Genomic DNA, 21,956 nt, shown 5'->3' with positions numbered 1-21,956 from the left:
GAACCAGGGATAGGGATTTCTGGAAAGACAGATGGAAGACTCTGGGGAGGTGTCTTTGTGGAGGCCTGGAAGACCCACTGAGGAGGGTTGATGGCCCCAGCCCTTTGATCGTTGCTAAATGTTCACTGCCATCCCTTCTCTATCCTTAAGGTCCTCGACCCAGGTCTTAGATAGAATCTCAGCAGAAGGATGTTCAGCCTGCTTGCAGTTAGAGAGCCATAGGTGTCGCTAGAAGGCTGGGGTAAGCAGGGTTGCTTCTCAGAGGCCATCAAAAAATTTTCCTATTAGAACTGAGATGCGCAGAAGGGCCCCACAGCCATTTATTAAGCATGTAGTGAACTATACATACAGCACTTGGTTATTGTTCTTACTTTATATGTGTTTTTAACTGTGAAGCTTCGAGGCATAGAAAATCATTTAAAGAACCCCCCTTCCCCCTCCCCCAAAATAACTTTACAATTCAATGCCATTTGAAACTGTAGTGGGTAATAGCCTGGGCTCTGGGACAGTGTGGCTGGCTGCAAACCCTAACACAGTGATGGTGGGAGCTTGGGGAGGTTCCTGGTGGGCCTGTGAATCTGTCTTTCTGCATGAATGGAAAGAACAGTGGATCAGCCTCTGAAGTAATGTGAAGATTAGTGTCACTGCGAACTAGGCATTTAGGTCAGTGACTGGTCATAAGTGGCATCTCATAAGTCTGGGCTAGTGTTGTTATTCTTTTATATTAATTATAATTTATGAGGTGGCTGTGGTGGTATATGCCTATAATCTCAACACTGGGGAAATGGATCCTTCAGGAAGGAGTTTTGGGTCATCCTGTGTAGAGCCCAAGGACAGCCTGGATTATACCACATCCTGTCTTCCAACCCCCGAAGTATATAGCACTTCTGAATTCTTTCTTTACACTTCAGTGTTTATCTCTTACCAGTATTGCATATAATATTTATATTTTGGTTTTTCTTTTATGATTAGTTGTAACTATCTGTATTCTTCTACAAGATAATTTAATGGTTAATTGTATGTGTGTATATTTATGTATATATACATATATAATTAGCTTATATATACATATATCTACACACACATACAAGCTAATTATAGTTACTGCATAGCATTATTAGGAATATTCAATCAATTTCTTTACCATTAAAAGTATATCATTTGGGGCTGGAGAAATGGATCAGCAATTAAGAGCACTGGCTGCAGAGGACCTGGGTTCAGTTGCCAGCACCCACAGGCTGGCTTACATTATGTAGCCCCAGTTCCAAAGATGCTAATGCCCTCTGCTGGCCTCCTTGGGCCAGTAAGCATACCCATGACACCCTGTGGTGGTTGAGTGATAATAGCCCTCATAGGCTCCTGAATTTGAACGCTAGTTCTGCAATTGGTGGGACAATTTAGAAAAGATTGGGATGTGTGGCCAGGAGGTGTGTCACTGGGTGGGGGGATTTGAGGTGTCAACACCCACACCATTCCCAGTTAGCTCACTCATTTTCCCCCACCCCTCGGCTTATGGTTGTTGTCTCAATATGTGGGTTCTTAGCTACTGTACCAGTACCATGCCTGCTGCCACTATGCTTCCTGCCATGATGGTCATAGACTCTATTACCTTCTGGATCCATGAACCCCAAATTAAGTGGTTTTTTTTTTTTTATAAGTTGCTTTGGTTATGATGTCTTTTCACAGCAACAGAAACATAACTAAAATTCATACACAATTAAAAATAAGTTAAAATACATCATTTATAGTGCTGCTCACTCAAAACAATTCCATGGTCAGTATGGTTTTTTTTTTTTTTTCTTCCTCTGAGTCTTTTCATGATACAATACTGCATGGGAGAGTATGCCTTCTTAGGAGTTACCAAGTAAGACTGCACACAGTCCAGAGTACCCTTGACAAGTGCACTGCCTGAGCCGTGGGAGTGTGTGTGTGGGATGATAGTGTTTATTATGGGCTTGTCGACATTTTCCACCTCTTTTCTCGGTGCTCTCAGTGTCGTGACTCAGTTGTCACAGGTGGATACGATGCCCATGAAGGGCAGCCTCACCTCCCTTTTCTACCTCTCTCACACGATGAGGCAGTGGGGACCACCTGGACATTGTGCCAGCCTTTGAAAGGTGTATTTTCCAAATGACTATTCAGTTGCCTCCAGTCTTCCTTGAAAACCAGTTTAATGCCAATGGGTGAACAGGCAGTGAGCAGTTTAAGGGGAAGGCATCCTCTCCTAGGACTCAACAGTGTTGTAAGAACTAGTCAGGCAATCTGTGTGCCGGATACAATGCTGCAATGTTGCTGCTCTCCTAAGTACTGATAATCCCCAGGGAAACTCATTTCAAACATTCTTGGGAGTTACACAGGGTTGGCTAGTGGGGAGACAGGGTACGGCTCTGACATGTGCCTTTAGTGGGCTTAGGTTTTAAAAAGACGAATGTCATAGATAAGAATCTGCCTGGAGCTGAAGCAGAGGCGGGGACTTTTCTCCTTATATGGTACTCATGCACTTTCACTTCTGACCTTGGTAACCTCTTCCATCCTTGGACCCTGGCTAGCATGATTCCCATAGCTAACATTTAAGGTGGATAATCTGGTGCAGAGGTTAATAAATTTCCTTGAAAAGCCAGCTGGTATATATTTTAGGCTGTCAGGTGTGTCACGGCTGTTCAGCTCCACCATGGCAGCACGGAAGCAGCCACTGACCAGACATAAACACATAAATCTCATTCTGTTCTTGTTTTCTGTGCATTCCATGCAAGTGATCTACCGTTGAACTACACCTCTAGCCCTGAATTCCAATAACATTTTACTTCTAGACATTGAAAGTCAGCCTTCAGAAAATTGTCATATGGTATGAACTGATGTACCTTTTGACTTTTTGTTCCCAGACAATTAAAACATATGAAAGTCACTGGGGCTTCTTAGACTATATAAAGACAGACAAATGACTGAGATTGCCAGTGCTCAGTCTTGCTGTACCGACGCCGTTGTTTTCTTCTGCATTGCCATTCTCTGACCATGTCATTTAGCTCCATGCTCTGTTACGTTTTTGAAAGCCCTTTTCCCTTTCTTTCATCTAGTGGAGACAAAAATACCCTTCGCAGAATCTGTATTCTTGACACCTAATGTCGCTCACTAAGAAAAGCTAGCATGGCCACCTGAATGAGCCATTATGCCTTCTGTGTCACGGCTTATGCAACGCGGTTCGGTTGTATGAGTGTTATAAATGAGCTCTGGGAAGTCATTCTGGCTTCTACAGCATTCCAGGGCTCTAATGAGCAGAGTGAGATCTGAGATGCCAGGAGTGAGTTTTCGGTGATCAAAGACATTTATATCATTTGACGGGTCTGTGCCTCAGTGTTCCGAGCCAGCGTGAAACTAAGAGCCAGCAAGATTTCTAGATAATCAACTTGATGTCCTCCCTGAAAGTGGTGAGGACGGTGTGCAGACAGAGCACTTTGGGGTGTAAGTGGTGACAGCATTTTATGCTTCTCTGTCCTCAGTATATTTAATGGGATACTGTTTATTTTATGCATGTATGTTCTTAAAGGGAGATAATCTGCCCTCTCTCATAGGTGTGGTAGTTTGCACGAGATGTTTCCATAAATCTCAGACGTTATCCCCATTTGGTGGCTGTTTATGGAAGATTGGGAGGTGTGGCCTTGCTGGAGGAAGTATGTCACTGTGGGCAGGCTTTGAGGTTTCAAACAGTTCACACCATTTTGAGTTAGCGTCCTCTACTTTGTATTTTCAGTTTGAGGTGGAGCTCTCAACTCTGTTCCAGCCAACATACCTGCTACTGCTGGCCCGATGCTCTTATCCCTTTGGAACCAGGAGCCCAGAGAAACCCTCCCATCGATGAGTTGTCTTGCTTTTTAATCATAGCAATAGAAAAGTACGGAATACGATAGGAAGCAGAACAGAAGAGAGCCGTCTTAATGTTTGTAGCATTCGTCTCCAGTGCTGTTAGACCAGGCCCTGGCATTTCACTCAAGCTGTGGAACAGAGGGGTCACCAGAGTTCAGGCTGCCTACACAATGCATAAGTGTGGTTGGTTTGATATTTGCAAATTTGCGGGTTCTGGTCATAGGCACATCAGCAATGATCTGCCGGATGAAATACACATACTAGGAGGATGAGAAGATCAGGAGGTGATTACAGGGGCTGGAGATGAATAAGGCAGAGGTGATGAAATTCCTTCCTAAAGGACATAAGCAGTGTCTTTCTATCCTTACCCCTAAGGCCCCAATGACACACTGAAGCACGACTCCTCCAAAATTCACTTTAGGAAACCAATGAGTTTACTGGGCTTTGTTACAGTGCCTGTGTACATGAGGGGTTACTTCCTGTGAGTAGGGATGTGAGTGTTCTTCCCCCAACAGGCCTTACCTTTACTCAGCAAGGATGAGAGCTTCCCTCTAGTTGTATAGATGGATTCCCTGCCCCCTCAACTCTTCTTTGCTTATCCCCTACCCAAGGCAGAAGTGCATACACCTGGTGTGAGCAGCTGGGTACTTAGATGAGGGTCTCATGACCCATCCTGAACCTTCCAAGAGAGAATGAAACAGCCCATAGACTCAGCTGGGATGATCCTTGGGAATTGGATACACCCTAATTCTCTAAGATGGCTATTTTTTGGCTTGGAGGAGAGTCATGAAGAAATAGCAAGGAAAGACTATTTTGATCACAGTTGTCAGAATTGTGGATTTGTGTGGGGCTGGAGATGGTGGGATGGGGATGGTTCTCATTTAGACTTTAGAATTGCACACATGGGTATGAATGACTGGCTATTCTAGTTAGCGGAAACTGTCCGTGAGCTGCCTTCTTCTCTGAGACTCCAGTTCTCCTACTGTACAAATTAGAGTAATAGGCTGGACATAGTGGCTTATACATGTAGTCCTTGCATGTGGGAAGCTGAGGCAGGAGGATCACTGTGAAGTCTGGGTCAGCCATGGCTTCGGAATGAGACCCTGTCTCACTGTTTCTCAGTAGGAATAATAATAACAAGTTCCAGTTGTGGGGAACTGTTTTGCATGAGCAGTCTAAATAGTGCCCCTGCTGATAGGAAAGTCTGGGAAATGGAGAACACTGTTAACATTTGCTCACATGTCCATTCATTTATTCACCAGCATTCACTGCTCTTGGAGATTTCCAATACAGCAGCATTTTTTAATAGATTCCTAATGGTGCATCAGGCATCTGTAGCTTTTGTGATCAGTATGGAAGAGTGGCATATTTATAGACATATATCAAGAGTACAGTAGGTACTTGAAATTCAAAACACAAGCATTATTCCGGCCAGTAAGCACAAAGAAAATTACCTCATTTGATTAGAGTTCAGGAAAACAAATGACAAAAATAGAATCCTCTTCCTTGCATTTGCCAAGAGGCTACGCTCCAAGGCCCCAGAGGATGCCTGGATCTCTAGGTAGTACCAGACTCTGTAATGGCTAGAGATTTGACTAAGCACCCTGCTAAGCAGGTGGTACCTCAACAAAGGAGCACTTGACCCAAATATCAATAGTGCTGACTAGAGCCAGCCACAAGGGGTACAATTTCATGTAGTCACAAGGAAAGAGACACAGAAATGTCTGATAAGTCACAGCCACTACATAGTTCTAGTCGTGATGGAAGGGTTACGTTGCTGTGGGTAGTGGCCTTGGAATTGGACAGCATGACTCTGGAGACCCCTGTTCCTAAGACTGAATGTTCAACAACTTACCTTGTACTTTCTGGGGACAGGCAGCACTGCTAACACTCAGTCAATATATTCTGAGAGCAGTCCACAATTGCTGGGACAGTCCCAGGCTTTTAAACAGAACATGCACGTTGTAGGATTAATAGGGCTTGCTATTCCGCACTGTAGTAACTTTATGCTTTTCCTTTGCAGGTGCCTCATCTCCAGACATGGAGCCCAGCTATGGGGGAGGACTTTTTGACATGGTGAAAGGTGGAGCAGGGAGGCTATTCAGTAACCTGAAGGACAACTTGAAGGACACCCTCAAAGATACATCCTCCAGAGTCATCCAGTCTGTTAGCAGGTGTGTATATTCTTCCTGGTGAGGCTTGTGGAGCCCAGGCTTCCAAGGGTTTTTGGTTGCTTGCCAACCTCTTATTGGACTGACATAGTGTCAACTTTGTGACCTAATTTTTGACTCTGATCGACATAAACCATAATGTTAAGTTATTTTGAAGCTACAAGTGCAGCCTGGTGGGTCTCAGCTCATTGGTCTGTTAGCATAGGATTATCACTGACTTTGGCTTTATAAACATTATGGAGTACAATGCAGTGTCTTTGCATATAAACTATATGGTGTAAGGCAAGGTGTCAAACTATCTGATAGGATTCGTGTCTCTGAGTGGCTAGAGAATTGGATCAGATAGTGCACAGGCAGTCTGAGAGCTGACATGGAGACCGCTTTTGTATCACGCTAGTCCTTCAACATTTATTTAGTGGGGAAAGTTAATTTCTCTTCCCCCATATGAAAAATTTTTACATAAATAACAGTAGGATTTTTTTATTCTTAAGAATTATAAAATTATTCATTTATTTTCTGTTATAATATACAGAAGTCAAATGTCAAATCCAATATATTAACATTTTAATCATTTCACAGGCAAACTTTCCTATTTCCTCTGTTGCTTAACCAGGACCTTGGTAGGAAGGGACATAGAGGCTTTTGCTTTTTCTCAGGCACTTCTTTCCTCATAGCAGCTCACAATTAGGAAAGAGAGTTCCAGATAGACAGACACTTTGGAACCATCAGTGTTAGGAAAGACACGGCAGTTCTATTCTGAGATTTCCATTGCTCGCCAAAGGGCCTGTGTAGGGCAGCATCATGCATGGGTGAGTGGTGAAGCCAGAGGATGTGGGCTGCCTTCTCAGTGATTAGAGGAAAGAGATCGAGGAGATCAAACCACGCCGGAAGTTTCTTGGTTCATAATGTTTAAGTGATAGAGAAACCTCGATGTATCTGGATTGCTCTAATGAGTGCCCTCTCCTCCCTCACTTTTAGCTACACAAAGGGAGACCTAGACTTCACTTATGTCACCTCCAGGATTATCGGTAAGGTTCTCATATTTGTTGGCTGCTCTGAGGTACTGTTCATCCTGACACAGATCTGTGTAACCTGCCTTCTTTCTGTGTGACCTCTCCTAGTGATGTCCTTTCCTGTGGACAGTGTTGACATAGGATTCAGGAATCAGGTTGATGACATCCGTAGCTTTTTGGATTCCAGACATCTTGACCACTACACAGTATACAATTTGTCACCCAAGTCTTACCGAACTGCCAAGTTCCACAGCCGGGTAAGGAGCTTTCCCACTGAGAAAGGATTGTTGAGAGTGCTGTTGCTTGACTCTCTGCATGGTTGAAAGTGTTTTGCTCTTGGAAGATATCCTTGGGGCCCTTTTTCACAGGCACATGAGGTGAGGAACTATGAGCTCCGGACCCTTTTAAGCGCAAAAATCTTGTTATAAAATATTCTGAAAATATAAAATAATTTGCTTGGGTGATAATCATTACAAGAATATGTGCCTGCCAATGAAACACCTCTGAAGCTGGCAGCTCGAAGCATAGGTGGCTATTTATGAAGCTCAACTTAGAAATGCAACTGTTGCACAGGGGAATTTGGTATAGAAAATCATAGTTTCTGATGATGCCTTTAATCTTCCTCAATAAGTCTACATGGGCATCAGTAGAAGCTGGCGCAGCTACAACAGTATAGACAGACGATTTTAAGAATAATTTATCTCTGGGACTGGTGAGATGGCTCAGAGGTTAAAGCATTTTCTGCTCTTTCGAAGGATACAGGTTTAATTTTTGTCACCTACATAGTGGCTTATAACCAGCTGTAATTCCAAGTCGTAGGGATGTAATACAGTTTTCTGGCCTCAGAGGACACTTCACATATGAAGTATACAGATGTGCAGAGAGGGAGAACATGCTCATTAAATTAAAATAGTAATGTATTTCCGGCATCTTATAAATGAAGGATAGCATGAGAACAATCTTTACCGTAGGATTGGTGATACTATTTTAACTTGTAAATTAAAATTTTAGTGACACAATGTCTTGCTACATAGCCTTGGCTGACTTGAAATTCTCAGGATAGACCACGCTGGTTTTGAACTTGCTTCGTTGCTTCTGCCTCTCAAGTTCTGGGACTATTGGCTTGCTTTCCTATACCTCGTCTTTGTAATATGATCATGAATGTTGATAATGGAAAGGGCTGCAACCAATGTTTATAAAGTATTTACACAGCATGGAGAATTTTACATGCAACACCACACACACACAATTCAAGAGTTCTCGCAGGGCAGGATACAATAGGCCCAGAGAAGTGAGGTAATTTGCCACAAACCACACAGCAATTGTGTGGCTTCCTTTCTTTCATTTTCCCCCCAACATAGTATTTTTATTGATTATCTGGGAATGGCACATGATGTATCCCATCATACTCATGTCCCAGTCTTCCCAGGTCCACCCCCATCCTTGTGCTCTCCTCCCAAAAATGAGGAGAAGAAAAAGGGGAAAAATACTTTTTGCTTATGATTCTGATTGCTCTTGATAATCTCTGGGCTTAGTCTCCACATCTGTCCCCCACCCCAGCCCCACAAAAGAATTGTTCCATGTACTTACCAAATCTCTTTCTGTCCTAACAGTCAACAAGATAGGAAAGTTTTGTTAAGAATCTTTGTGTTCTTAGAGCACTCTTGAATGTCTGTGCATGAGAACCGCTTGCATGGCTTGTTAGACACCAACTTCTGCTCCAGCAGGATGTGGGCAGAGCAAGAATCTGTGTTTCTAAGGGATGTCTTGGACACCTCTCCTACGTCTGCTGTGGGGATTTCTCCCTGAGAAGTACTGGCGAGACCATTTTGAAGCTGGTAAAATCTGTAGTCTTAGCACACTGGAGGGAGAGATAGGAGGATAACACATTCATGGCCAGCCTGGGCTACACAGCAAGTTCAAAGTTGGCCTGGGCTATATAGCAAGACTCTGTCTCAAACAGACAGACAGACAGACAGACAGACAGACAGACAGGAAGGCAGATAAGCAATAAAACCATTTTGAAGTAGTTGAGTTGAAATTTCCACTCTGTGATGGAGTTTTACATGTAGTTCCTTAAAATCTATCATAATAAACTTCCAACTGTCATTCCCTCTACTATATGAGTGATTCCAACAAAGAGATTTAAAATATCAGTGGAGCTTGATGTTCTATGGAATACAACTGTCTTTTTGTTTATTGAGTCAGGGTCTTGCTACGTAGCCCAAGATGGTCTTGAACTTTCGCTCTGCCTGCTTTAGCTCCCAGGTGCTAGGATTACAGACGTGCAGTGCTATGCTTAAAGTATTTGAAATTTTCTTATTTGGACACTAACTAAATGCCATAATGTCCACAACAAAAGGACAATGGAATATCCTGAACACTATTTCATAGAAGTTTCATTTGCTTTTGGTATATTTGTGACAGTCTCAGTTTCCTACTGAAAGTTAGATTTATAAAATTGGTACAGAAGCATTTATACATATGAAGATATGCTTGCATAGCTTTTTCTAAAGCCCACACCCCATGCTATATATTTGTATGCATGTGTGTGTGTGTGTGCAGGATCATGTGGAAGTCAGAGGCCAACACGGGGGTATCTTCTTTGTTTCGCCACCTTTGTTTGTGAGACATGGTCTTTTGTTGAACCCAGAGCTTGGGGTCTTAGCTAGACTGGCTGGCCAGTGAACCCCTGAGACTTGCCATTCTCTGCTTCCCAGTGCTGGGGTTATAGATGCAAGCTACCACGTGTTTGACTTTTATGTGGATCCAAACTCAAGTTCTCATTCTTACACAACAAACACTTTACCCAATGAGCCCTATAAAAATATTTATAAAGAAAGGCATCCAATAGTGTAACTAAAGCTCTTGCTACTGCTCTTAATTGACAAAAAGGGAAGAGGGGTTATGCACTGAGCATCTATCCTGGGCTGCTCTCACTTGCCCTAGGAGACCAGGAACCATGTTTATTTTATTTGATATACAGAACTGTACCCAGCATGGCTAATAAATATTTCCAAAAATAGCAGGATGTGTCAAGAAATGTTAAACATTGTCGCTATAGTAGAAATATTCCATTCTTGTTGTCAAGGCACTTAAGCCTGCTTGGAGAGAGATTGCAGGGCATTCTAAAGGTGAATGTGAATAATAACTATGGAGTTTGTGGAGGTGCTCAGTGTGGGAGCTAGGCATGCAGCGGGTCCTGAGAGAGGGACACACAATGTAAATGAAAGAAGTGGTGTCATTTCTCTTCATGGCAAAGGCAGAGTATGTCTTATAAGGTTCACCATGATGGACTTTCACCTCTCTAGCTTAGTTATTTACTGTCCTTCATTACTAGGGCTTCTATGCCAATCAGGGATCTACAAATCACACACACACACACACACACACACACACACACACACACACACACACACACATATATATACATATACATGTATATATTTATACATGTGTATATATATATATTTACATACACACCCTCTCTTATATACACATACACACATACACTTAGACACAGTCACACACACACACACACACACACACACACACACACACACACACACACACACACACACACAGTAGCTTTGCATAAACTATGTATTCTCCATAAAAAGCCATCTGAGCTCTAGGCTGGCCACCCTTTCCTTTACTGGTCTTTTTTCACTAAGTGGGAGAGTTCATATACCCTAGACTTCTGCAATTCTCTCCCCTACTACAGATTATATAGTATCCTTAATCCTTCCTTAACCCTTCCCTGAGAGTCCCAGCAGAGCTGGCCAAAATAGAGCTGGACCCACGTACCTGTGTCTCTCAACCCTTAGTTATGTATGAGAAGGCAGTCCCCAAATCCCAGTGTTCCCTTCAGCTCTGGTTTTGATTCGGTACATCTCTTTCCAAATAGAGTTGCCTTCCTCTCCCAGCACTGACTGTGAACTGATTGGCAGCTCATTTGTCACATACTGAGACAATCTGTCTTCTTAGTCCTTATGCTCCGGGAAATGAGGACTAGAACCATGCCTTCCTCCTTCCAGCTTAGTGAAGGGCTAGGTCTGCTACGAAATGTAGGTAGATTTTCCCATCAGTGACTGTACAGTATTGGAAATAGTGTACCCTAGGACTGATGTTACTAACAGACTCATGGAGTCTAGTTCTGTTTCTGTGGAACTTGAACTCTGTCATGTCCCCTTAGATTTTTGTGGTTGAATGTTTGGGGTATAGATCATAGTGATGAAGATAGGTTGTATCAGCAAGCTTTTACTTTTCTGAGAGTTTTTTTTTTTTTTCTTCTGTATCATGGTGAACTTCCGTGGTTTTAAAGCTGTATAAATTAACAGTAATTTTGATAAATTTGATTAATAATGCCTGACTAAGCACCCAGTAGTAAATGGTGACAAAGATTAACAGTGGTAATAATAGAATATCACAGTTGGTGACTGAAATATCTGTCTTCCATCAGTGTACAAATCAGGAAACACCAGGCAGGGTGGGCCAGCCTGACTCTCCGATACACTGTTGGTTCTTATGCTTAGCACACAGCTTAGACTAGGAAGATCAAGATTGGTGGTGTCCATCTCCAGCCCTGCAGTTGTCTTGGCCTCTTCCAGTATTACGGTGGGCCTGTGACTGCCATAGTAGTCTCTGATACTCAGTGACTCCAACAGCATTCATGGAGGTTGGAGATGGGGTAATAGTGTCACCCAGCCTAGGATCATACAAGTTGTATAGCATGTGACCTAGAGAATCACAGAAAACTGGCACTGATAAGATTCTTAATTTGATGATGGTGGGGGTGTTTATGGCTTACTGTTTTTCCTACTCTAGACAGAGTACTTAAAAAAAAAGTCTAATTATATGTTTGCCTAGTGCCATGTAATTACATATCAAGTAAAGATATAATTATGGAGTATTTTAAATTAATATTATTTCCTTGATTGAATTAATGATTTTAGAACTGTTAGCCTATTGTGCTAAGAACAATTTAGCCAGCTTTTAGATGAGACTCATTTCAGATATTGACATGCGGTATGTAGGTGGTTCGCATACAGTTTTTAAATGCTTTAAAAATTTTACCCCAGAAGAAAATTTTTTGTATTTTCACTCTGCTATAATCTAAAAAAAAATTCCAACAAATTTGGTCTGCCTGTCCTTTCTCAAGGATATACGTGTCGAGGCTGGTGAGATGGCTAAGCCTTTAAGAGCTCAGTGTTAAAGAACTGAGGGTTTAGCTCCCAGCACCCATGTGGGACAGACAGCTCAGAACTTCTTGCAACCCTGGCTCTGAGGAATCTTATGCCCTCTTCTGACATCTGTGTGTATCCACACATAATGTACATATAACATATTCATAAATAAAAATGCAATAAATCTTTGAATAAGATATTAAACAAATCCTATTGCAAAAAGAGATTGCAAAGTGGGATTTATTCCTTTAGTTTTTATTCACCATTCATTCATTCAGCACCTACCCACCTAAGACATATACACCCAACTTTGAGGTTACAAAAGGGAGACATTGCGCTTTCTTTTCTCATGGAACCCAGTAGCCAGGGAGGGAGACAGAACAGTCAATTCAATACAGCTGACACTAAGCATGATCTAATCTCAATGACAACCTTCTAATACTCAACTTACACTCAACATCCAAGAGAATGGAAGCTTGGGAAAGTTAGTGTACATTGTCATGGAAACTGCAACATAAAAACCATCTTGAGGGCTGGAGAGATGGTTCAGTGGTTAAGAGCACTGACTGCTCTTCCAGAGGTCCTGAGTTCAGTTCTCAGGAATCACATGGTAGCTCACAACCATCTGTAATGGGATCAGATGCCATCTCCTGGTGTGTCTGAAGACAGCTATACTGTACTCATATATCTAAAATAGATAAATCTTTAAAAAAAATCCTGAATCTTTAACTATGCCATTTTACTAATAATAACTGGAACAGATGAAAACAGACCAGGGTATGGATACAAAGGCGATTGGTTCTTTCTGTGAGTGTCAGAGACTCAGAGATAAGAGAACACATAAAATTGGGCTTCCAAAGGGTAACAAAGTTTTCCAAGAGAAACACCACCAACAGGAAGCAGCATCTACAGATCGGTATTGTATAATCCCTGCAACAAAATCCATTTTCCTAATTTTTCAACTGTTTTATTTTGTAAGTCCTTTCTATTTTTGAGAAAACATCAGTGGGGAGCAGACTTGGGAAGTACACAGTAGCCTGGATAGCTCTGACTTGTGTTGGGTAGAAGGGTTTAGACACTATGGAATTCAGTCTGACAGGCCTGAGCTGGTACCTCCTGGACCCTTTGGTACTTATGCAAAGCATTTCTTGTGCTTTGTTTAACATGCTATACTTGCCATTCTCAAGGGTATAGAAAAATGGGTAACCTGGAAAGTCCTAATCACCTAGTCATTGTGACATTGTGACATAGAAAAAGCAGCTCCAGTAGACCAGATAGGGAATTACAACCTTTGCTTTCTGAGGTCAGTACACATAGGTAATTCCTCATTTTTATTTTTATTAGTACTATCTGGTGATTAGGAAAGGGCCAACCAATGAGATTCCTCCTACCTTCCTTCCCCCAGTGCTAGCATAGAGAGTTGGAGGTATTTGAGTTTTCTTAGCCAGGTATTTTGTACCATGCAGAGCACCTTGATGACATCATCCCTTTTTTCCCCACCACCCTGGTATTTTGTACCACACAGTGCAACTTGATGACATCATTTCTTTGTTTCTATCCACCTGGTCACTCAAGCCACAAACATGGATGTCACCCTTAACAGGTCCGTTAAGTGCACTCCAGTGCACACAGGCACTGTAGTCACTTGAACGCTTACTGAGACTCCTGAGTTGCTGAGGCGTGTTTGTACCCCAGTATCATTCAGCTAAGCCACCACCATCTTTTCCTTTGTGTCCCCAACACCTTACCAGTCCCTCAACTGGTTCCTTTGCTTCCTTCTATTGGAAGAATGGAGATTTGATTTGGGAAGAGATCTCTTCAAATAGCCTCCTTCTTCCTCCTCTTCCTCCTCTTCTTCTTCTTCCTCCTCCTCCTCTTCTTCCTCTTCCTCTTCTACCTCCTCCTCTTCTTCCTCCTCCTCCTCCTCTTCCTCCTCCTTCTCTTGGTTTCGTATGTATGGGGAGGTGTGTCATTGTCTACTTCAGTCCTTCTCCACTTTATTTATTGGTGAAGGGTCTCTTGACGAACTGGAAGCTTATTGGCTAACTGACCCATGGGCTTTGTCTCCTGAGTGAGTGCTACAATGCCTAATCAGTAGTTTTGTGGGTTTTAGGGATCCAAATTCTGGTCTTCATTCTTGCCTGCAAACACTTTACCTACCTCCCCAATCTTCTTCCTAAGGCCTCCTTCCTCAGTCTACCCTTCACTCATACTCTTACCTCATGGGTTCAGTATTTTCAGTATGACCTCAGAGCTTTGCACTGGCAATGCCTTAGTTAAATAATGATAACTTCTAACATTTTTGGTCAGTTTGTGTGTGTCAGAATCAAACTAAGCCCTGGCAGTTGGTTCTCCTATAATACAGACAGCTATGGAAGGAGGTCCAATCTACCACATTTTATGAGGAGAGAAAGGGTTAAAGATATAAAGTCTATCCAAGTATAAATGTAGTCAGTCAGGGCATGTGCCCTGCACAGTGTAGCAATTGGTCATCCAGCCAGTGCTGCCAAAGCTAATGGATAATGCTCGAAAGACCTGGGCTTAGCAGTGTGCTATGCAAATAACTCACCTCTGAGTGTCAATTTTCTCATGATCAAAATTTTCATCTAATCAATACTTAACTTTTTTGATTGTTAAACAGATGAAGACAAGCAGTGTCATAGTGGGTCTCTAATCTGTCAAATACATATACTAAAGGAAGGTGGGAAATGGTTGTCCTGCAGAGAAAACTAAAGACACATAAGCCACCCCTGACTCCCTCTGCAGGACTTCTCATGTCATCAGGAGAGCTGAGATATAAATAGAGACCACAGAGTTTACAAGAAGTATCTAGAAGAAGTGGACTAGAAACTGAATTTTGTGCTAATTAAGGCAATTAAAAAATCCAAGCATTAGCATAAATGATCTAGTCAATTTAAAGCATATTTCTAACAGCAGAAAGAAGTTTTTTAATTAAAACAAAAGAAAACAACCAACCAACTAACTAACCAAACAAACAAACAAACAAACAAAACTCCTGCTATATTAAGCCAAGCTATCCCACCTGTAATCCTATTTCTCAGGAGGCTGAGGCAGGAAGATAGTGGATTTGAGGTTAGCCTGGGCTATGTACTGAAACCCTATATATGTGAAGCTCTTCCTTTTTCTGTATTTAGACCACTTTTCTACCTCTGCTTGTTTGTATCAAAGGGTGACACATTGCCAGTTCTAGAAGGTTGGTGTAATTTGTGATTATAGCCATCTTAACAAATTATTGCATCAAGTTTGCCTTTCTGCATTTAGATCCTGTTCCATACGTGGAAAGATGACAGGACACCACTTCCAGAAGTTCGATGTGATGATATGTGCTTATAGAGATAAACCAATGGGAGGATTAATTTTTTTTTCTTCTTTCCCTTAGGTCTCAGAGTGCAGTTGGCCCATCAGGCAGGCCCCAAGTCTACACAACCTGTTTGCTGTGTGTCGGAATATGTATAACTGGCTGCTACAGAATCCCAAAAACGTCTGTGTTGTCCACTGCTTGGTGAGTGATCTTTGTTTCTTCTGCTGGTGGGAGTTTGGTGAAATATGAACCCAGCTGTGTCCAGAAGGGTAACCCCTGAGCTTAGCAGCGTTTACTGAGAGTCTGCTTAGAGGTAAAGCAATGCCAGGAAAATGATGGAAGAGAAGAAATGCTGTACTAATGTTAAAACCTATCTCCTTATTTTTGGCCTCCCCCCTCCTCCAGTCCCCTAAAGGAAGAATTTATTATTCTTTGTGGTGTTTTATTTTGTTTTGAGATGAATTTATACTGTGTAGTCCAGGCAGATCCTGAATTTATGGCAATCCCCCTGTCTCAGTTTCCCAAGTGATGGGATTACAGGTGTGACCACAGTACCTGACTTTATGATTGGCTTGATGTTTGAGTAAGAGTGGGAGAGGTCTGTGTTCACAGGCTAATTAATACAAGGTTTCTAAAATGTGCTGCATGTCATAAAAGAGGCAGGAAAAGAATTGTGGGTACACAGGTAAAAATTCACTAAGCTTTGTACGAATAAAATAGATATAAATGTATTTAATTTTCTTGACTATTTGTGTTTAAACAAAAACAAGAAAAAGTGACATTTATCTCCATGTAAGTTGTTTCATGGACCAGCTGTATCTCCAAATGATTCTGAAGGGATGGATAGGTCTTTAGCTTGAGTTTCCTGCAGCCCCTTCCCCAGCCCTTCCTCTCAGGCCTTGTACCTGTTCCTTAAAACTCAACTCAGCAAAATCCTTCCAACTCTTGAATATTTTTCATAGCACAGACATTTCCACTGTGCGTCTAAACATCGCATGTGGTATTTAATGCACGGCATCACCCCCTACCCCCAATCCCGTTCCTTGTCCATTTCCCACTGGACTGTCTTCATGTAGAAAGAAACTGCCATTGAACTTTGACACAAAAGATCTGAGCAAGTGGCTGTGTACATGAACACACAGAGTCAAGCATAAGCACTGGTAATCGTTCTGTCTTCAAACGTCAGTCCATTTGTGATGCAGTTCATCCTTTTGTTTTGCTCTGAGGGCCCCCAGGTTGACTTTCCCCTCCTTAAGAGCTAGCTGGCTAGAACAGAGAAGACAGCTAGATGTGTTTTATATTTCTGTTTCAACTCCCAAATTCTTAGCAAGAATACAAAACACTTGGTATTGGTAAACATGTAGGGTCAGATGGATAAAATGAATCAAATGTATTTAATTTTCTCAACTATTTGTGTTGAGAAAGTGACATTTATCCCCCCCCCCCGACCCCCGTAGGTAGTTTCATGGACCATCTATGTTAAATGTCATGGGGCAGGGCTTGCCTTTCAGGGGTACTTTCCATCCCCTGAAGAACAGCTTGCTTTTAGGCCTAGGCAGCTTTAAGTGTAATGAGGATTTTTACTTAAATTTTTTTCTAAAAGTTTAGAGAGATGGAGCCAGGCACTGGTGATGGAAGCCTCCGCTTGTGAAGCAGAGGCAGGTGGATCATTGTGAATTTGAGGTCAGCTAGTTTCAGAGAAACCCTGTCTTGAAAATCAATCAATCAATCAATCAATCAATCAATCAAAAGTTTAGAGAGGTTAGAGGCTTTACAGCTCTCATATTACAGTCACAACTCAAAAATTCAAGGCTTGCTGGAATAGCTCCATGGGTAAGAGCATTAACTGTTCTTCCAGAGGACCCAGGTTCAATTCCCATCACCCACATGTCAGCTTACATCTGTCCGTAACTACATGATCTGACACCTACACAGACATACATATAGGCAAAACACCAATGCACGTAAGATAAAAATAAATGAATTTTTAAAAAAGAAAGAAAAAAATTTCAAGGCTTTGTGGATTCATCTGGGGATTTGATTGCCATGCTCACTACAATCCAAAGTAAAAGCATACTTACTATGAACTGTTGGTCACCTTAAACCACTCTGGCTTTCTGTCATCATGTGCAAGCTCTAGAAAGCCACGAAAGGGGTCCAGAGAGGTGTCTCAGTGACTAGGAGTACTTGCTGTTCCTACAGAGGACCCAAGTTCATTTCTCAGAACCCATGTCTGATAGCTTACAATTGCTTGTAACTATATCTCCCAGGATACAACATCCTCTTCTGACTTAGGTACCAGTTATGCATGTGGCACACAAATATATATTTAGGTAAAACATCTGTGCATATAAAAATAATAAGCTTTTTAAAAAGATGCCATGAAAGCCTGGAGAGATGGCTCAGTGGATATCCTGTCTTGGCTGGACTTTGTTGCAGCTCAAGCATCCTACCAGTGTGATCACGCTGAAGCCGCATTGAGAATGTCAGAGGCCAATCATGAGTGCCTAGAGAAGGTGCAGGCCAGATGCCACCTTTCTGAAAAGCTCGGGCTGCAGTCTGGCCCCTATTACAGAAACTGCTGGACAGTTATGGCAGCTATGACTCTCAGAGTATTCCCCTGATTCCCTGAGGCATGGACTTCTTTCTTCCCGAGGCATGGAATCTTCCCAGGCAGCATCAACAGCTGTGTTTGGAAGCAGAGCCATCATCTTTCCAATTAGTGCCATTTCTTGTTGAACTTAAATTAAGACAGTTCCAAGGACGTGAGGTATAAGTAAACAGGAAGGGAGAGAGGTGAAAACTACATAAAGAGGAAGAAAAAGAGATTGGCTACGAACTGCTGTCTGTCAGGATGTTCTTAGCATCACTTACAAAGGCCATGCATGAGTGAGTCCGATGGCCTTGACAAGTCAGGAAAGAGGAACGGGAGCTATGCTCTAGCCCTTCAGTGCCCTCCTGTGTATATCATAGATTTATTTAAAATAATGAGCATATACCAGTCCTTTAATAAAAAATAAAGCTTAAAAAAAGGCCCGTGTGATAGATAAAATGAGCAGACACACCTCTAAGACTTATAATTAAGAATGGCAAGGAGGCTAGTTCTAGAAAGAATGACGAATAAGGAACGTGCAGGGGATGAGTGTCAGGATAGCAGGGACAGCTGATGAGCTGAAGTTGGCAGGTATTGAGGTAGTAGGCTTGCGGTGCCCCCAAATTAGCCCATTCTCAGGACCTAACTTCTATGATAAGTTGCTGACAGCACTTGGAGAAATAGCTATGGATCCCTGTCATCTGTGGGTCCTCAGGAATAAGTCAAATGAATTATTACAGATAAAGATCTTAGGGGAAAAAAGAGGCCCACAGGTTCAGCTGAGCATAAGGATCACAGCAAGGAGACATTTTACAGTGAGGCAAGTAGACTAACTGGGAAAGTTTATGGGGTTCCTGCTTGAGATTTCCAAATTTCTTGTGGTTAAGATGGAGTAGGCAGGGATGGGTTATTTGATTTTTTTAGTTGGGTTATGGCTCAATCTCTGCTTGGAGTGTTGGATGAATCATAGATCAACATCCTCATGGGTGAAAGGTTCGTTTGGTTATGTTTTAAAAAGAATCCTCAGCGTTGAGGAAGATACGGAAAGCAAGCTTTATCAGTTCTCTCAGAATTGGGATGACCCCAGATTGAACCTGGATTTTAAAGTTCTTATAATGAGCTGGAGAGATGGCTCAGGTTGCTCTAAGCACTCACATCACAACAGTCTATAACTAGCCCCGGGCACCTGGACCTCTTCTGACCTCTGTAGGCCCCTGTATGTGCATGTGTACATGTGAGCGCATGTGCACACTCACACACAAGTGTTTTGAAACAAAAATTGTTTGGTTGTTTAACAAACAATGTGAAACATAGGATGAACATGTAAGTAGATCTAAAATAATGAAACATAACTTCCTGCCTTAGAGTTTGTACTGCTGTGATAAAACACCATGATGAACTTGGGGAGGAAAGGGTTGATTTCTAATTACAGTCAGTTCCATATCACAGTCCATCACTGAGGGAAGTCAAGGCAGGAACTGGAACAGGGCGGGAACCTGGAGTCATGAGTGGATGCAGAGGTCATGGAAGGCGCTCTTTCCTGCCTGGAGTCATGAGTGGATGCAGAGGCCATGGAAGGCGCTCTTTCCTGCCTGGCTTTCTGGCTTCTGCTTGCTTTCTTATATCACTCAGGACCACCAGCTATTTCTCAGCAAATATATACAAGTGGAATTTGTTTTCCTGAGCTTCTTGGGTAATTTTAGAGTCAGTCTTATAAAAGTCTTTCCTTGTTGCTTTGTGATTTCACAGCAGTGACAGATTTTTGGTTTTGAAATGGACAATTCTGAAGTGAAAGGAACCCGCCATTAGGAGGCTTCCCTCTGTTCTCTCTCTTCTCTGCGAGCAGGCTTTCCCTGCAATCCATGTTTCTGACAAGTTTATGGGTCTTCCTTGACAGGATGGACGGGCTGCGTCGTCAATTCTGGTTGGTGCTATGTTCATTTTCTGTAATCTCTACTCTACCCCTGGCCCTGCTGTTCGATTACTCTACGCAAAGCGACCAGGAATTGGACTGTCTCCGTCCCACAGGAGGTACAGTGATGGAGGGGTGGCACATGCGTGGTTTATGTAGTACCCAGTGCTGTGGAAGGTCGGCCCCATGGGAGCTTTCTTTTTTAGATTCTAATTGGTTGGTGTTATCCTGAACTATGATGACAATTAAAATGGATTAGAACATTGGGTTTTCACACACGTTCATGAACCTTCATTTGAAAGTCTGTGATTTTAAAACTAAAGGGAATTTTAAAGAATACCTAAGTCTACTTTTTTTTTTGAGACAGGGTTTTTCTGTACATAAACCTGGCTGTTCTTTAACTCACTCTGTAGACAAGGCTGACTTCAAACTCACTGAGATCTGTCTGCCACTGCCTCCTGAGTGCCTGGATTAAAGGGTGTGCCACCACTACATCCTGTCCTGCTTTCTTCATTTAAAGGGAGAGGAAACATGAGTGAGAACTGAACCAAGGCTGTGCTGTGCTAAGCACCAGTCTGAAAACCCACAGAACATGGCTTAACCATTCTCTCCAGCCCAGCTCCCAGTGCCTTTCAGTTTCATGTTGTAGGTCTTTATTAAGATGTGTTGGTGGTTGGGCATGGTGGCACACACTTTTAATCCCAGCACTTGGGAGCCTGAGGCAGGGGGATCTTTATAAGTGTGAGACCAGCCTGGTCTACAGAGCAAATTCCGAGACAGCCAGGGAAACAAAGGGAAAAAAATACACTGGTGATTATTGTATGGAAATGCAAAAATAAAGAGAGAATAAAAATAAAAATTAAAGCTTAATTTTTATTATGACTGAGATATAAGACTGCAATCAATATAGGTTAAAATAGAAAATGTAAAATGGGCTTTAAAAGAAAAGATAGCTGATTAATTTTCTTTCCTAGAGTTATAATTAGTTTTTCCATTTTTACTTAAATTTCATATTCTTATATCTTTGGATAAAAATCCCAATAATAGATTCTAAAGTTTATCCAACTCTGCCTTTTTCTGACATGCTTAATCTGCTAGATTTAATAGAAATAGATGCTCAAATATCAGGCTAGGGAATCATTCCCACAAGCTTTTGACTGAGTACACACCCTGCTGTTAGCTCAGCATGTCAGTGGAAACAAGCTCTCTCTCTCTCATTTAAAACAAGATTTACGTATTTTTATGCTGTGTATTTGAATGTTTTGCCTACATGTATGTAAATACTACACATACATGCCTGGTGCCTGTGAGGCCAGAAAAAAAAAAAAAAAGGTGTCAGACCCACTTGTAACTGAAGTTACAAACTGGATGAGCAACCAGATGAGTGCTGGGAACCAAACCTGGGTCCTCTTTGAGAGCAGCTGGTGGTCACACCCACTGAGCCATGGCCCCAGCCCTGATAGACAAGCTGTCCTAATTGTTTGCATTTCCCTGTGGTAGCTAATGTTAGGAACGTGCAGAGTACATTTCTGTTGCAATTTAATTTGCAAGGACAAACTTCACTGCAGAAGCTTTCAATCCTCCTGCTGTGACGAGCTCATACAATGGCAGTCTTCTGTTTCAGGTACTTAGGCTACATGTGTGACCTACTCGCAGATAAGCCCTACCGCCCTCACTTCAAGCCGCTCACGATCAAGGCAATCACCGTCAGCCCAATTCCCTTCTTTAATAAACAGAGAAATGGGTGTCGCCCTTACTGTGACGTGCTGATCGGAGAAACTAAAATATATTCAACATGCACAGACTTTGAACGAATGAAGTAAGTTACAATGTTTTCTCTTCTCACATATTTAATTCCTGCATGAATTAGAATCCTGCTTATCTCTGTGATGGGTGAT

General features: G+C 42.1%; 1 protein-coding gene across 5 annotated transcripts in view; it reads left to right on the top strand.

Moving 5' to 3' along the window:
* The window catches only part of Dnajc6 (DnaJ heat shock protein family (Hsp40) member C6), a 146,061-nt gene that overhangs the window by 94,548 nt on the left and 29,557 nt on the right, over positions 1 to 21,956 (top strand). For all 5 annotated transcript variants that reach the window (XM_076934609.1, XM_034502410.2, XM_034502408.3 and 2 more), the window contains 6 exons: positions 5,885 to 6,035; positions 7,011 to 7,060; positions 7,154 to 7,302; positions 15,632 to 15,754; positions 20,044 to 20,177; positions 21,683 to 21,877. In XM_076934609.1, the coding sequence (XP_076790724.1) occupies positions 5,885 to 6,035; positions 7,011 to 7,060; positions 7,154 to 7,302; positions 15,632 to 15,754; positions 20,044 to 20,177; positions 21,683 to 21,877 (802 nt within the window). The remainder of the gene's footprint in view (positions 1 to 5,884; positions 6,036 to 7,010; positions 7,061 to 7,153; positions 7,303 to 15,631; positions 15,755 to 20,043; positions 20,178 to 21,682; positions 21,878 to 21,956) is intronic.

Source organism: Arvicanthis niloticus, chromosome 5, assembly GCF_011762505.2.
Source record: "Arvicanthis niloticus isolate mArvNil1 chromosome 5, mArvNil1.pat.X, whole genome shotgun sequence".
Lineage (NCBI taxonomy): Eukaryota > Metazoa > Chordata > Mammalia > Rodentia > Muridae > Arvicanthis > Arvicanthis niloticus.
This window is presented reverse-complemented; position numbering and strand designations above follow the sequence as displayed.